Source organism: Tenrec ecaudatus, chromosome 4, assembly GCF_050624435.1.
Source record: "Tenrec ecaudatus isolate mTenEca1 chromosome 4, mTenEca1.hap1, whole genome shotgun sequence".
Classification (NCBI taxonomy): Eukaryota; Metazoa; Chordata; class Mammalia; order Afrosoricida; family Tenrecidae; genus Tenrec; species Tenrec ecaudatus.
In genome coordinates this window covers 125,360,558-125,378,708 of record NC_134533.1, presented here as the reverse complement: position 1 = coordinate 125,378,708, position 18,151 = coordinate 125,360,558, and the positions used below count along the sequence as shown (strand labels likewise).

Genomic DNA, 18,151 nt, shown 5'->3' with positions numbered 1-18,151 from the left:
AACTCGTGATAGAAAAGAGAAACTATGCTCACCCATGAAATGCTTCGCAAACCAATAGATCTTTGTTCAGTTGCTTTCTAAAAGGCAGCTCATCCTTGAAGGTCCTTCAGTCTCCATGGGAACATTGGAAATGCATAAAAATGGGATCTGATTTGCTTTGAAGATTACTCTATCCTAACTGGACTCTCTTGTAAATTTAATTATTCAAAAATCAGCTAGAAGTACAGACTGTTTAGCTAAAGAACATGGACAACATATGTCTCAAAATTCCTGCAGGAGATCATTATGTGTTCCCATAGATTATTGGCCCTACTTTCTCACAGAATAAGGACTCTATAAGATCCAGTTTATTTCATTAACTGCATTCTGCAATCCCTTCATCCAAATAGCAAACTACAGTATTTTTTTTCTTTAGTGGAACTTTTGTTTCATTAAAAAACATTTTGATGTTTTTTGAGAATTTTTGATGAATACATTTTTATTTGTCTGATAACATATATGAGCCAACAGGAAACCAAAGTATGCTGGGTTCAAGGAGTTTTAGACAGAAAATCAACTGAATCAATCAAGAAATCATTGTGTATATATGGCAAATCCCTTTGACGCAGCTTGAACATGTTCTTCGTGAGTAGGTTCCAAGCCACTTGGTAATTTCAAGTGAGAAGCAACAGAAGTCTTTCTTAATCCAAAGCCAGAATTTTCTGAAGAACTTCGAGCACAATTTTATAACAAAAGTGATACTGCTCCTATATACATAAACATGAAAAAACAACAGCATGTTAAGTACTGTATCATCAATATTCACTTTCAGAGAAAACATACATCTTTCAACTACACCGAATAGTTCCTAAAAAGTAAAAAGCAAAGACTTAAATAATACTGATTATGCAACTGCATGTTTAAAGATATCAGAAGGATAATAGCCATAAAATAGTTCTCCATCTTGAACTTAAGTAAACAGATGACAAAATTACTCTTGTACTCAATTTCCTTTTATCTACCTTGGCTGAATTAAAATGAAAAAATTCTTAACATTGACATTTTAATGGGAGATATTTTTATTTTTAAGAGAGATCTTCTGATCTCTCAAACATCTCTAATTCAAAAGAAATGCTCGATGTCATTGGACACTAAAAGTAGGCCAACCTAAAGGAGTACCAGAGGGTTTTCATTATCTATACAGGGTCACCATGAGTCAGAATCAGTGCAAAGGCATACGTTTCAGTATTTTATATTCTCTTGATCCCCTCTCCTAGTGATGAGTAACCAGTCTGATCCATACGGGGAAAATATATTTTAATTGTTTTGATATTTGGTTGTTTTTAAGTGGTATCAATTTGATTTTAACTCAGAGCAACCGTATGTGACAAAGCAGACCTTCCCCGTAGGGTTTTCCAGGATGTCATCTCTGGATGACACTGGGTTGGCTTGAACTCCCATCACCAAAGCTTCTTTTTGGTATGTTAGTGGTAAATACATATCCCAAAGTGCTCACTATCAGACTGAAATCATTGTAAACTTGATTATGCTGGATCGAACATGATACTTGGTCAGTTAGCCTCCCTATTGACCCAATGTCGATTTGTTCTAGGCTCAAGTATTTCTTGCTTGTTCCATGATAAAAATCCACCCCCCCTTTTAATATTGATGATCGTATTTTCTGTTTTACTAATTATTTGTATTTTTATCTTTATATTATTATTATTTTATCCTTACCACTTCACTTTGTCTTTTATTGTTTCTGGTGGGTTTCCCAATTTATGAAGCACAGAAGGAGTAGATACAGAGAGAAAGTAACTGACACAGTGATTTATAGGGGAAGTGGGGGTAGGGGGTGAGAGATAGGGAGGGTGAGGGAATTTGGGGAGTGAACAATGAATGCAGGAGGGTAGAGGGGGCACTAGAACTGATTGTGATTATAAAACTCATTTAAAAAGTGATTTAACCATGGAATTATATGATATGTGAATACTATATCCAGAAAACAAGGAAGGAAGGAAGGAAGGAAGGAAGGAAGGAAGGAAGGAAGGAAGGAAGGAAGGAAGGGAAGGAAGGAAGGAAGGAAGGAAGGAAGGAAGGAAAGGAAGGAAGGAAGGAAGGAAGGAAGGAAGGAAGGAAGGAAGGAAGGAAGGAAGGAAGGAAGGAAGAAGGAAACCCCACTTGGTCAATGGTGATTACTGGAGAAGGGGAAAGGGTTGTTGCACAAGGGCATCGGGTTTATGTCAAGGTGGTAGAACAATTTGGAAAAAGCTAGCAATAATCATTGTACAACACGAAGAGCATCTAATCAATGACCCTGAATTATACAAGCAGAAGTTGTGGAACTGGAGAATGTTCTGTTGTGTATCGTTTTTGCCTGAATTAGAAAAAAAATTCCATGAATAATGATGACTGCAGGGAAGACGAAAATTGAATGTGATGACAATTGTATAACTCTTCTTGAAATGATTACATTATTGAACTGTATGACATATGGCTAAAGTACTAAAAAGACTGTTAAAATATCCATAACTGCTACCTGGAAATTTACTAAATCTAGCTTAGTTATGTTACTTAAATAATATGGAATAAGGAAAGGATGCATTTGGGCATTAGGAGATTGAATAGCCATATAAACTTCATTGTTTAGAACTGTAATATTAGCAATATTAGAGCAAAAGTGATATGCATCTCAAACATGTAAGGAAAAGAACTTCATAAATTACAATATCCTACAAAGGATTCTTATTAGTATTTACTATTACAGTTTATGTGGTCACAGCTCACCTTTGTTTGAATCATGCCACAACGATGTTCTCTCATTTGGGCCACAATATTCTTGATGTTGAACTGTAACAGGATGGAAGTGATTATATATTACCCATATGGGAAAAACACATATATTGCCAAATGAGTACTCTGTATCTCTTTCCCGTAAAAGAGATGTCAAGATTTAACCAGAAAGACTTCATTTTTAACCACAAGAAAATGTATATTTCAAAGCTAGTCCAATGGATAAGGAAGATTTGTTTAACTAAGTTTCCAGGAGAAAGCAGGAAGCAAACATTTGTAATAAGAAATGTTCTCAAAATCAAACCAACTATTGCCCCCAAGAATATCCCTATGATCTCCACACAAAGAATTTAAAGCAGCGATGTAATTTTGGAAAGCTTTGAAACACAGAAGGTATCTCTATCAATGATAGCAGCACGGTTGTTCCTCAGACTTCCTATCAACTCAAGTCGAACCTTTGGGTAACAATCTACATGATGAAGACGCTCCTCTAGCATGATTGGTGAGCTGGTGCGCTACAAAGCTTTTAACATTTCACAGTCAGATCAGAAACAAGAACAAATGTGTATAAATGTTTATGGCAATCATGCATTCAAGAGCGTAATCATTGTAGCACAATGTACACATTTTGGAAGCTAGTTCCACAGGAACAATAATAATTTATTATGTAAGCAAAATACCAACATGTGCGACACAATGATGTAATATTTTAGGCTTGTCAACTACAATCCAATGTATATAAAACCCCTATAAATTACAAGCTTTTATTTATTTTAAAATTTTCTATTTTTATAATAATTCATATTGTTAATTATGTCTTAGTTGTAAAAACATAGGGGGAAAACATACATGGACTTTCCATGTATTCGTCACCTAGTTTCCTCCAATGATATCATCTTCCTAAAAATAAGATAATGTAGTAACAGGAAGCTGATATTGGTAGAGTTCATCAAATTTTTTTGTTTCAGATTTCACGAGTTTTACATGCAATCAGTTGTGTGTGTGGTTTTATGCAGTTCTAGTACATCTGATTATTAATTTAACCACAGTCAGAATCAAGTTTCTCTCATACTATATCTTTAGAGTTATACCCATTCTTCCATTCCTAATCCTGGCAATCTATTATTTTTCTATAATTTTGTTATTTCAAGAAGGTTATATGGTTGGAATCATACAATATCTAATCTTTAGACAATGGCTTGCTTTGTTCTCAGGTTTCGATTTTCACTGAGAATCATTTCATGGAGGTTCTTCCAAGTTGTTGCATATATTGGTAGTTTGTTCTTTCTTCTTCTTGACAGATAGTATTCCACAGTACGATGAGTATCAGTTTATTTAATAAGTAATTTACTTAAAAAACATTTGCGTCATTTCTAGTTTGGGGCTATTATGAATAAAGTTGTTAAGGATATTTATGCCAATCAGTTGTCATAGCTCTGGAATAATTGTCAAAGAATTCTGTCACCTGGGTATATGGTAACTTTCGTTTAGCTTGGGGATTCTTCTGAAAAAAAAGAGAGTGCCAAACTATTTTCCAGTGTGTTTTACATACCCACTAGCAGTGGAATGATCCAATTTCTCTAAATTTTCACCAGCATTTGATATTACTACTACATTATAGATTAGCCATTTTGGTAGGTGTATAGTGAAACTTCATAATGGTTTTAATTTAATCTCTAAAACCTACAAAGTTGAACATCTTTTCATGCATTTATTTTCTGTGTTTATCCTATATAATGTGATACCTATTCATGTATGTTGTTCATTTTCTAATTGGATTGTCTTTGGTTCTTTATTCCGTTTTGTTAACTATGTAGTGTGTAAATATTTTTATTTCAATTTGAAGCATGTCTTTTCATCCTCTACAGAATTTTTTACAGAGCCATTTTATTCTTTTTAAAGTTTTTCATTGGGAGTTATGCATGTATCATTTCATTCCATAGTTCCATCACATCAAGCAGTATTGTGTAATTACTACCACAACAGTTTGGAAATATCATTTTCCTTCCCGGATTCTGAGAAAGTTTAAACTTCTTTTCTGCCTGAAAATAGAAAGACAAAGATGCCTGCTCACGGTGCTCTTACGCAACACAGCACTGGAAGCCCGACTCGGAGCAGGAAGGCGGTACAAACAAATGAGGCCTAGCGAGTAGGAAGGAAAATACAAACCCGTCTCTATTGTCGGGTGACATTATTGTCTATGTAGAATTCCCACAGAATCTACAAAAGAGAGCGAGAGAAAGACACACACACACACACACACACACACACACAAACCAACACCTAGAACTAATAGTTCAAGGTCAAATGATACAAGATTAATACACAAAAACAAAGTGCTTAAACATAAATATATCTTTTAAGAGTCATAAGATATTTATGCTAAAACTGGAAAATGCTTATTAAATGAGTTAAATCTTTTAATGGGAAAACATATTGTATTCATTGGTTGGAAGATTCAACATAATAGTTAAATATGTTAATTATCCTCAGTTATAGATTTACAGAAATCCCTCTCTAAACCCAAGTTTTGATGTAGACAAAGAAGTTTCTTATAAAATTTATATATAAGAATATATCTTGGTATATTAAAAACAATTTTTGAAATAGATGAATAAAAATAGGATGGATCCTCTATTCAGTGTAAAATCTTGCTATATATAGCACAGCAGTCAAAACAAAATTCAGAAACAGAAATATATGCGCACACAAATATACCCAAATGATTTTTGACCAAAGTGTAAAAGCAATTCTACAGAGGCAGGATTTTCAACAAATGAAGCTGGAACAATTGGATAGCTATAGGCATAAAACAAGCAAACGAACAAAGATAGATGTAAACTACACACTCATATAATAATCAACACACATGGATCATGTACTGAAGTATAAAAAAATAAAAGTTAGTTTTACAATTCTGGGTGATGCAATGAGTTTTTTGATTTGATAACAAAAGCACAATCCATAAAAGAAAACTAGGCCTAAGCAATATTTAAACTTGCTTCAACTAAGCCCACATGGAAGAATGTAGGAAAAGCACACCTACATCCGGATGCAAGGATTGTCAGTTATACAATCGAAATCCGAAGAAAAGCCTACTATCAGAGTTTAAATTGTGAGATTCTGGTGTGCAGAGGACTGTGGGTGAGCCAGGGAAGAAGCCTCAGGGGATCTCCCTCCTCACCATAATGGAGGAATCGAAATAACCTGCTTATCAGAGTGTTGGCGAGAGGACTATAGTACATTAAATGATTCATCTGACTCGAATGGTTCAAACCTTGTTATATAATCTCCTTTTTTGATACACGTTGTGCTTGATCTATATTTAAAACTATAGTCTGTGCATGTACTCTGATGTATTTTGTCATTGTTGGTAACTCCCTTGGTTCTCTGTTCTGTATTTTTCTATGTTTTATGTACATGAAACCCAGGATGGGTGAATCTATAGAGACAATAATTAGAATAAGTGTTTCTGTGGGGAAATGGCAGGGGATATGGTGGGGTGGGTAAGGGAGAGCTAATATCAAAAGGTACGAGAAGGAAGAAAACGTTTTGAAACTATTGTGGCAGTGGCTGTACAACATTGCTTAATATGATTAACTATGGAATGGAATTATGTCTGGATTAGGTCCTAATAAAATGGTTTGAAAGAAAAACATAAATAAAAATGTAGACAGGAAAAAAGACTTCTGTGAGAATCTTTTTAAGTTTATAATACTATTGGGCATATTATAGAAATAAACTTATATCAACTTTAACACTGATAAATTATAGGCACAACAAGTTTCCTGGAATGTTTGCTAGGAAATGGTATAGCTTTCTGAAAGTGGCCATACTGGTAAGCCACATGGTGATGGTGAAATGATTGCCAATAGATGAAATCCAAAAGAGTTTGTATCTATTTTATCTGAAATTTATGATTCCTCATTTTCTTGGGTTGAGTTATTTAAAATAGGACTTTTTAAACATTTTACCCTCACGCCTCTTTGCACCTTGAGACATCCTGAAGCAAGTGCTCAGATTCATTATGCTCTTGATTTTTATTATGTTTTGGTCGTTGCATATTGAGAAACATTTTACTGTTACCCAAATTTTCATGACCCCAAATTTAATTATGTGACTATATAAAGGTTGAGACCCCAACTTAAGAAGCTTTCCTCTAGAGTAGGTCACACATGCACACACACACACACTCTGGAGAGGGTGAGGAAGAAAAGAGAAGAGAGAAAAGACTGCTGGGTAGATGGAAGAAAGATAGATAGATAGATAGATAGATAGATAGATAGATAGATAGATAGATAGATAGATAGCTTTATCTGAAGGAAATGGCTCAGAGTTATAAAGGTGGACAAAGTTTCAAGTCCTTGTATTAGATGGCAGGCTGGAGGCTCCTCCTTATACACATAGATGCAGAAGGTCAGATGACAGGTTTCTGGCTGAAGAGGTGATATAAAATCAGTAAACAATGTGGCAGGACTGTGGCTCAACTCCAAAAAAACAGAGGTCTGATCATGAGCTAGATATAAAATCTAGACCCTTTCAAAGGCATGCCCACTTTTCCAAAGCATCCACATATACTGGAAGCAGGCCACACCACCGAGGCAGCTCATTTTCAATTGATTGGCCGCTCACATATCTCATCACAAAAGTAATTGTATTCCATTACCTCTCATCATGGGGGCTGACTTCATCTTAACTGCCAAACAACCAAGAATTTTGGCCAAGTAAAAATGATGTCTGGAACAACAGAGGCAGGAGAGTCAGTAGGAAAAGGAAAGGATGTATGATTAAGTATCTCCATGAACAGTTACCTCCTTTGCCTGAGATGAAAAAACATGGATGGTACCTCACTACGATTACTGAGCATTTTGATTTTTAAAAAGTTCCTTTTGATTAGAAGAATCCTGGTCACAAGGGGAAAAATACAAAATAATATGTCAAATTAATACAAACACCAGACTTCTTGAAGCCATGAAGTTTTGGTGAACATATCAGATTATTTCCCTAAAATAATCTTTAGACCTTAAACCAAAAATAGCCACTAAAGTCTTCTTAAAAATAAAAGTTTTAACTTCACAAGTGAAAAATGTATGTTTTAAATATTTTTCTCTTTTACGAACTACCTATCAGAGAACGATGAGGCTTTCTGCCCCTATAAGGATTGTTCATATACAGCCCTGGAAGTCCTAGAAAGTACTTCCACTCTGCTCTACAGGGTCACTCTAAGTTGAAATTGACTCCGTGGCAGTGGTGGGTGAATGTAAGGTCAAACTGACAATGCCCCTGCCATCAAGTTGATTCTTTTATAGGTTTTCTGAGACTGTAAATCTTTACAGGAGCAGACAGCCTCATCCTTCTCCCCACAAAGTGGCTGATGATTTTGAACTGTCCGCCTTATGGTTAGCAGTCCAATCCTTACCCAACAGCACCCCCAGAGTTGCTTCAATGGACAGTACTGTCTCAAGAGAAAAGACAGAACCTTCAGGGGAAATTTTGTCAGTAGCAGAGGAATAATTTCAAAAAAGGGAGGTGAGAATGATTGTACATCTCAATGGATGTAATAAATGATACAAAATGGCACGTGTGGAATCTGTTGACTTACTTTTACTGTGCATATTCTAAACATATAAATTTAAAACAAAATTATGCCAGAAGATAAATCAATAGAATGCTTCATCAAAAATTGATTGCTGCCCCAAACTGTCAGCTGAATCCAGTAGTGTGTTTAGTGGCACGGTAAAGCTTGTCCACCTGTTAGTGTTAAACGTTCTCTGCTAATACCATAGGTCAATGCAGCAATTCTTCAGTCTTTATTTGCTGTCCAGCTTTCAAATGGATATGAGGCAATTAAAGTACATTGGTACTCAAATGACATCATTGCTTTTTAACACTATTTTATATTTTTGCTTTTTAATAATTTAAATTGGTCATTAGTAGATTTGCTCAAAGAAAATACATGTTTTGATTTCTTGACTACTGATTTTATGGGTGTTGCTTGCAGATGCACTTACAATGTGGATTTAATTTTAATTTATTCTACTCATTCTTGAAAGCATCATTTCCTCACCCCCTCGTTTATCATGATATTGTCTTTCAGTGTAGTTGAGTTGTATTTTTGTCTTCCTCACACTCAGGGTTAATCTAGACGGAAGGGTATACTTTGGACTTTGATCATCAATAAGCGCTTTCAGGCTGCTGAGTTTTCAGCAAGTAATTCATGTGCATAATTTTAGTTTTTAATGTCGCTCATCAATCCTGATGCTAGTTTCCTCTTCATAAAAAGGAATAAAGAATTTCTGAATACTTACTAAGTATAAGATGATATTTCAATTTTACATATAAGGAAAATAAAGCTTTTTTAAAAAGTATCATTTTATTGGGAACTTGTACAACCCTTATCACAATCCATACCCACATACATTGTATGTCAAGTACATTTGTACATTTGTACATCATTCTCAAAACATTTGCTTTCTACTTGAGCTCTTGGTATCAGTTCCTCATTTTACTCCTCCCTACCTGCTCCCCCACCCTCATGAACCCTTGATAACTTATAAATTATTTTTAATTTGTCATATCTTATACTTCCCAATGTCTCCACTCCCTCATTTTTCTGCTGTCTGTCCCCCACGGAGGAGGTTATATGTAGATCCTTGTAATCGGTTCCCCCTTTCCACCCCACCTTCCCTTTACCCTCCCAGTATCTCCACTCACACCACTGGTCCTGAAGGGATCATCTGTCCTGGATTCCCTGTGTTTCCAGTTCCTACCTGTACCAATGTACATCCTCTGGTTTAGCTGGATTTGTAAGGTTGAATTTGGATCATGATAGTGACATGGCGGGGGGCAGGAGCGGAAGGAAGCATTTAAGAACTAGAGACGAATGTTGTATGTTTCATGGTTGCTACACTGCACTCTTGACTGGTTCAAGTCCTCTCTGGGGCCCTTCTGAAAGGGGATGTTCAATTGCCTTCAGATGGGCTTTGGGTCCCCAATCTGCACTCCCCCTCATTCACAATGATGATTTTCTTTTTTGTTCTTTGATACCAGATTCCTAATCCCTTTGACACCTCGTGATCACACAGGCTGGTCTGCTTCTTCCATGTGGGCTTTGTTGCTTCTGAGCTAGATGGCTGCTTGTTTACTTTCAAGCATTTAAGATAGTATATCTTTTGATAGCCAGGCACCATCAGCTTTCTCACCACATTTGTTTATACACCCATTTGTATTGAGCAATCATGTCGGGAAGGTGAGCATCATGGAATGCCAGTTTAATAGAACACTGTTCTTGCATTGAGGGAGTACTTGAGTGGAGGCCCAATGTCCATCTGCTACCTTAACAATAAACCTATAAATATATGCACATAGATCTATTTCACCATCATCATATATAAATGTATTTACATATATAAAACTATTCTAGTTATTGGCTGGAATAATTTAACTAATATGTCAAAACACACAAACCAGAGTGTCAGAATGTTCAGTTCTTTCGTTCTTTTCTTTTTTTCCCCCTGGTTGTGGTTTTTCTTTCTTTATTTTTCAATCATTTTCTTGGGGGCTCTTATAGTTACCACAATCCACACATATATCCACCATTGTGTCAAGCACATTTGTACATGTTTCCATCATCATAAGACCTGATGAGGTTCAGGCTAATGTCAGAAGTCTTCAAGATTGATGATGGCATGCTCTCTCTTCTAATAACCCATGTAATGTTTGATATCCATTCCCATGTACTCAACTCTGAAGTGGCTCAGAAACCAGGAGAATACAATTAAGATGGAAACACAAAAATCAACATAGCCTGTTCCCTCTTACTGAAATATCGGTTAAATCATAGGACTTCTATTGCCAAAGCTGACCCTAAATCAAGGCTCCGAACATGCAAAGGTAGGACACAGACCTTGCCCTCTGCAGCCAGCATTGCACCCACCCAGCCTTGGCATAGTGATGAAGAGAACTGTGTGTATAAGAAGGAGGCATAAAGCTCTCTCCTGTGAGCAAATGCTTTGAGAATGATGAGGGCAATGTATGTACAAGTGTGCTTTACACAATTGATGTGTGGGTTGTGATCAGAGTTGTTTGATCCTCTAATAAAATGATTTTTTAAAAACTCTCTCTTGTCTCCATATACTTGTATGTGGCATCACAACACTGGACAATGTTTACTGTATTGCTTTATGAACTATAGAAAGGTACGTGCTATAGAAGTTTCATTTTCCTTGATATACCCAACTCCTAGAAGACTGTTTGACACATTGTGAGTACCCATAAAAGTTCCTTGGTTTAATCAATGAACTATATTACAGTTAACTGCTACCTATTTGAGGCGATCTCTTTGATGTCTTAGATTATGACTTTTAAAAAAACTCTTTGCATTTTTAGGTCCATAATAGATGCTCACTGTTTAATGAATGCACCAATCAGTGGGAGTTTCCCTAAAGCTGTTATGATTCCTACTATCCTAATTACTTCAGCAACCTCAAACAGGGTGTCTTTCATGCAGGAACACAGTGTGGGATAGAGTACTTAATCTTTTCTCCACGAGTTTTCACAAAGGAGAGACTTACTATATTGAAATTTCTGGCCTTCAACTACTCAGAATTTTTAGTTCCTTCCCTTTTAGCTCTACTTTTGGAGTGAACCCATCTTTAACACAGGCACAGTCTTACCTATTCCTTCAAGTGAAGCCTACAGTCACTCAACTGGGTCATGGCCTGAGTCACCAATTTTGTCTAATCAAGAAGGGCTAATAAACCTGTTGACCATGAACCTAAAATCACATTCCCTAATCATTTTAATGAGGAGCCCTGGTGGCATAGGGGTTATGAGTTGCACTATTAACTGCAAGGTCCACAGTTCGAAAGGTCCCCCAGCTGTTCCTCAGGAGAAAGGCAGGGCTTACTACTCGTCTATAGAGTTACAGTCTCAGAAACCCTCAGGGGCCATTTTATTCTGTCCTAGAGGGGCACTACAGGTTAGTATCAACTTGATGTTGGCAGCAAGTTTGGTTTGAATCACAATGACAACCTGCTTATTAAAAAACCTTTGATGGATGGCACAACCCTGATTGCTGAAAGGAGGAGGACTTGCAGCTTCCAGTGTGGATCACAACTCAAGGCAAAGAAGAACAAAGTCATCATGACGGGACAAACGGGTAACGTCGTGATAAATGGAGTAGAGGTTGAAATGGTTAAGGATTGACAACTACTTGCATCCACAATCCATACTCATGGAAGCAACAGTCAAGAGATCAAAAGACAATTTTCATTCGGTAAATCTGCTGCACAAGTCCTCTTCAGAGTATTGAAAAGCAAGCATGTTACTTTGAGGACTAAAGTGGACTTCACCCAAGATATGGCATTTTTAAAATTTAAATTTTATTTTATTAGGGGTTCTTACAGCTCTTATTACAATCCATATATATATATATATATATCCATATGTACATATGTTATCATCACCTTTTTCAAAACATTTTCTTTCTACTTGAGCCCCTGGCACCAACTCCTCATTTTCCACCCTCCCTCCCCCACTGTCCCTCCACCATGCCCCCCTGATAATTTATAAATTATTTATTTTTTCATGTCTTTCACCAACTGCTGTCTCATTTCACCCACTTTTCTGTCTGTCCCCCTGGGATGGCAGCCATACGTTGACCATTGTGATTGGTTCCCCTTTACTCCCCACCTACCCTTACCCTCCTAGTATTGCTGCTCCCCTTATTGGTCCTGAGGGGTTTATCTGTTCTGGATTCCGTGTGTTGCGAGCTCTTATCTGTACCAGTATATATGTTCTGGTCTAGTCAGATTTGTAAGACAGAATTGGAGTCATGGTAGTGTGGGGGGAAAGAAGCATTTAAGAACTAGAGGAAGGTTGTGTGTTCCATCGGAGCTATACTGAACCCTGACTTACTCTTCTCTTCCTTGTGGCTGTTCTGACAGGGGGTGTCTAATTGACAGGGGGTGTCTAATTGGCTTTGGGTCTCCACTCTGACCCCCCCCCCCCATTTCCATTGATATGTGTTTTGTTTGTTTGTTTTGGTTGGGGTATTTGATGCCTGATACCTGATCCCATCGCCACCTCATGATCAAACAGGCTGGTGTGCTTCTTCCATGTGGGCTTCTCAGCTGGATGGCTGCTTGTTTATCTTTAAGCCTTTAAAACGCCAGACACTGTATCTTTTGTTAGCCAGGCACCTTCAGCTTTCTCCACCACATTTGCGTATGCACCCATTTTTAATTTCCTCATATGCATGTGAAAGTTAGACAGTTAATAAAGAAGATTAAAGAAGAATTGATGCATTTGAATTGTGGTGCTGGTGAAAAATATTGAAAATTACATGGACAGCTAAAGGACAAATCATTGTCGTGGAAGAAGTATGGCCAGAATTCTCCTTAGAGCTAAGGATGGTGAGACTTCATATTTGGAAATGTCAGGAGAGATCAATCCCTGAAGACAGATATCTTGTTCAGTAAAGTGAAGGGGCAATGAAAATGAGGTAGACCCTCAATGGGTCTACTCTGTGGCTGCAACAATGAGTTTGAGAAAAGGAACAATTTTGAAGATGGTACAGTATGGGATATTGTTTTGGCCTGTTGTGTGCATTCTGTCATTATGGGTGGGAACCAATTTGATGGCACCTAACAACAATAGCAACCAATTTAAAACTCACTGTCATCGTGTCCTGGTAGCAGAGTGGGTTATGAATTAGAATGCACACCCCAAGATCAAGATTTCAAAATCATAAGAGACTTTGCAGGATAAAGATTAGGATTTTCGATCTTGTAAAGATTTATAGTCTTGGAAACCCACAGGGGCAGTTCTACCATTTATTCTCATTAACTCCAAAAGCTGTGATTTTTCTAGTATGCCCTTGGGAATATATTTTTTGGTCATCAAAAGCAAGTACATTCTGTAATAGTATTCTAAAAAGATAAAATAACAGGTATAGAGTGGAAGACAGGAGAGAGAAAATGAATTCATACCTATGGTGTATCCGATTTGTACCAGATACTGCCCTAAGTTACTTATTGGCTCTCTATAATTTAACTCTCACAACCAGCCTCAGGAATCAAAATTTCATTGAGGTTAAGTAATTTGCACGAAGTTGAGCTACACGAACTTTCAATTTTACGACCTAAGGTAGCTTTCCAATGTTGTGTGTTAAAATTATGATTTACTGGCAACTTTACTTCATCTGCTTGACTCACACACTTACCTGAAAGTTCTTTTCAATGGCACAGAACACAACATCCACACACAGCAGAACCCCAGTTCGGCCTATGCCAGCACTGCAGTGAACAATGACAGGTCCCCTCTGGTGACTCTTCCTTGCTAGGCGAACAAACTTGATAAAATGATCTGCTGAGGCAGGGGTGCCATGGTCTGGCCAGTTTATGAACTGCAGCTGTTTTACAAAGTGAACAGTTCCAGTCTGTGGAGAGAGATTGACACAGATCGAGAGATTGACAACAAAATAGAGAAAATAAAGGAGAAGGAGGAAAAGACTGAGAAAATGTCATCCATTTATTATATTCAGACCTCATTTATAACAACAGGAACAATAATCATGGCTAGATGGTGTATTAAGGAGCCCTGGTGAAATACTAGATTTTGAGTTTGGCTGGTCAGCAATTGGAAAGTACCAAGTGCTTGCTCTCTGGGAGAAAGATGGGGTAATCGGTTCCTGTAAAGTTTTATAGTTTCTAAAATCCACGGGAGAAGTACTGTTCTGTCCTGTGGTTGGCTATGAATCAGAATTGTATCCATGGTAGGAAGTTTGGATTTTTTGAGATGGCATTATAAAGAGATTTCAAATGAGTACTTAAAACCTCATTTTGATACTTTTAAGGAAGTCTATAAGTTGTTAGTAACTCCTTTTCCAGGAAAGACAATCACTGTCAGAACACCACCAACAGGTACCATGCACTGAGCACTGGCTGTGTTGTAGCACTGCACTAGTTACGTCACGTGCACGCCTTCATTTCATCCTTACATCTACTCTGTGAGGCAGGTATTATTTGTCTTTATTTTATAGGCAAAGAGACAACATATTGGAGGTATTAAGGGATTTATGCTTTGGTCATAAGTGTAATAACATTTAGCATTGGGACTATAAATCAGGCCTCTTGGATTCTAATCTATCATCTTGTTCTGCACCATCAGGGTAGAGAAAAAAGAAATATTATAAAATATTTACAGTAAAAGGTGAGTTGATATGTTAGGAATAAGCTAAAAAGGCATTAACTTTAACTATCATGACACTAAATTTAAACAACTTAATAGTGTCCAGTAGCTTGAAGAGGGTTCACTGCATTTCTTTGGCAAAGAGAACAAAATGATCAAATGGTCATGCGAGAAGACTGTGCCTCCTAATCCTGAACTGACCTTTGGAAGGAGAATCGTCAAAGATTTAATGATGGCAAACAAACAACAAACAAACCCTAAAAGCACTGTGAGTTTTCCCATAATTCCTGAGAAAGGGGTCATCCTCCCTTCAGTGTGGGGTCCACACTGTCTTCAAGTAGGAGCCTATAAACAATTTACAGTAGGGTTTATCCTCCTTTCCGCCCCCTAACACATCTTTGTATAAACATCCTTAATAAAGATGGTGGTGCTTAGAGATCCCCTGATAATGGATTATCATGTTTATTGAAATCCTCCTCGTATGTTTTCTAAAACTCCCTGAAATTATAAATCTAAGAAATCCCTAAATCCCTTTAGTTATTGATGTTTTCAGTATTACACATGATTTGAAAAATATGGAACTATCCTTTGATCTATAAATGACAGTGGGAAGAGGTGAGAGGTGAGTAACAGATATCCAACACCTTTTATTACTGGACACCAAGCAGAAAACTAAAGTTCAAGTCATTGGTACATGAGACTGAATGATGAAAACAATACTTTAAAATCTTGTGAAGTCGAGGAAAGCTATAATCATGCCATATATTGTTTGGGCTAAATCTATGCTGTGATGTGAATCTCCTGAGAAGCTATAAGGTGGTCCTTGAAGATTTCCTGACTGCCACCAAAACCGAACCCCTGAAGCATACTTTGGAAGCTTGAGTGCCACGGTTCTAAAGCATGCTGTCTCATTTGAAAGGCCTCTTTCCATATCCCTTTAACCTGACTCCACGAGGTCAAGTCCACTCTGCCTGAACTCAGACCCACATTCAACATTTACATCCTTGCAGGCAGACAATCCCTCTGTGCCACCCACCTGGCTTATATAATTCAAGCACACACCATGTTCTTCGCAGTATGCATTGCACACGCTCAGAACTGACGTGTGGAGAGTAAAGTGTACATAGTTGATGAAGGTAAACAATGTCACTATGAAATACACAAGAAAAAGAACTTGTTGGTAATTTCTGTGGTATAGAAAAGTTTACGACAGCAAAAACAAGTCAAAAAAATCTACAGGTATAAAAAAGTTTGAAAGAGTCCATTATCTTTTAATTCCATTTGCCATGAATTTGCCATTGTATAAAATCTACTTTTTTTCCTGTGAAGCACATAGGTCCCTGCTTCTATTTTCTCATTGCTCTTCTGGTAGATCTTCCATATACACTGAAGAACATAATCATCTCCCTACTACGTATTTCGACATCATGCCAGATGAATGCAGATCTCAACAGATCATAAAGCCACAATATATTTAGTTCCTTCTTAGAGGTAAAAGGACAACTTTTCTTTTAGTTCTTGTGATAATGACCACTCTTTAGACATATCATCAAATGCAATCTTCAGTTCTTACACACAACATCACTTCCTGACAAGAAAAAGCTCATCCCTGCTTCACTTCAATCCAACAACATCACAAATGATGCTCTCCGGTTTTACAAAAACCTCCACTAATTCTCCTTGCCCTCCTTCTCTCATTCGATTCACCTCTCTGAGAAATTGAGATTCATATTTGACTTCTGAATTCTTCTTTTACTGAACAACTAACTCCTTTGTTCTTAGTTCTTGCTACATACAATGTCCCAACCAATTCAGTCCCACACACAATCTGTCTTCAGCAAGTCCAGAGTTAGAGTGCTAGAAATAATCACATAGCTGGAAAATGTTCCATTACTATTACAGATTTGTGAGTTCTAAAACCTTAGCACTACGCTTTTCCTACCATGATCTGTGCTCCAAACCCCACTGCTTTCTGAAAACCTCATCATTTCCCATGAGTCTTTTGCTCAACTTCTACCCACTGCACTCCTGCTGACCTCATGTTCTACCTTGCAAATTTACTTAGAGAAACATAATACATAATCTTCTCCTACATATAATTCCTTTTTTATTTTCTGAATCTATTAGAGCTAGAAGAACACAAATTACCAGAACCAGAAACACTCAATAAAACTTACTAAATTGATGAAAATATTTCATATGCATATTGTCCAAGATGATAGCCACGAGTCATAGGTGACTAATGAACACTAGAAATGTGGCTATTGAAATTTGTTAAATACATTTTTTATTTAGTAAAACTACATATTTAAACTCATAATAGACACATGTGACTCCTGAATTGGTTTGAGCAGTTTTTGACCCTTCCTATTGTCACCCATAAGGTATACATATATGAATTTTACTTGCAAAATGACCATGCCTGTTTCCATCCTAATGCCAACTTTCTTGAAAAGTTGATCCTGCCTCTCTCCTACTAAAATTCTTCAATGTCTCTCAAATATCCTTCTAATAAAATCTGTTGTTCTTATCTGAAATTAAAAACATTTCACATTCTGGCTAGTCTCACCTACAGCCTCATCTCGCTTCTCATTAATTACTACCTGCATTGAATATTCATGTTCAGCAATACTTACCTACTTACATGTCTCTATAGTACCATATGCTATTTTAATTTAAATGATCTGTTTCTTCTTTTTATTGATTTTATATGAGTAATTCTCAATCCAGGCACCACCTCTACTAAACCTTTCCCCAAGCCCCAAGTAAACTTAAGTAGCTCCCTTCCAAGCCTCTGTTATTTCAACTTAACACAGTAATTGGAATCATCAGGAGGGTACCCATCTTCCTATTACTCAGTAAGCACCAGTAGGGCTGGGCACAGACATAGTCTATATTAAGGACTTAATGCATATTTCTCATTCTATTCCTTATAATAGTCCTTATTGCTTTTTTAGGAGAACAGAACTAGTATTGATTTTTAAACACTTACAGTCTTCTCCACAACTTTGAATATTCGAATGATGAAATCTTGAAGTATCTGGTAGTTCTCCAAGAAGATGCGGAAATATTTTAATTCCAAAGGTTTTTTAAGAGAGATAGGCCAGTAGCGGTGGCATTTGACAGTTCCATCTTCTATCTCTCTGGTCATCATGGCAATAACATTAGCTTGATTTTCTAAAACCAT

At 37.0% G+C, this 18,151-nt stretch overlaps 1 protein-coding gene across 2 annotated transcripts; it reads right to left on the bottom strand.

Moving 5' to 3' along the window:
• Positions 1–680: 680 nt before the first annotated feature.
• Positions 681–18,151, bottom strand: PTPN20 (protein tyrosine phosphatase non-receptor type 20). Of its 2 annotated transcripts, XM_075548813.1 has the most exons (4): positions 17,957–18,151; positions 13,997–14,212; positions 2,767–2,829; positions 681–746 (listed from the first exon to the last, which is right to left on the bottom strand). In XM_075548813.1, exons 1-4 carry the CDS (start codon positions 18,149–18,151, stop codon positions 681–683), a joined length of 540 nt encoding a protein of 179 aa, XP_075404928.1. The 2 variants fall into 2 exon arrangements, with proteins under 2 accessions (XP_075404928.1, XP_075404929.1); XM_075548814.1 differs by lacking the exon at positions 13,997–14,212.

Coding starts and splice junctions, on each gene's coding strand:
- PTPN20 (XM_075548813.1), bottom strand. CDS start 18,151: ATGGTTTTAGAAAATCAAGCTAATGTTATTGCCATGATGACCAGAGAG. Junction 2,830..13,996: donor CCATTGAAAAGAACTTTCAG/GTAAGTGTGTGA, acceptor ATCCTGTTACAG/TTCAACATCAAGAATATTGT. Junction 747..2,766: donor GTGGCATGATTCAAACAAAG/GTGAGCTGTGAC, acceptor TTATGTATATAG/GAGCAGTATCACTTTTGTTA.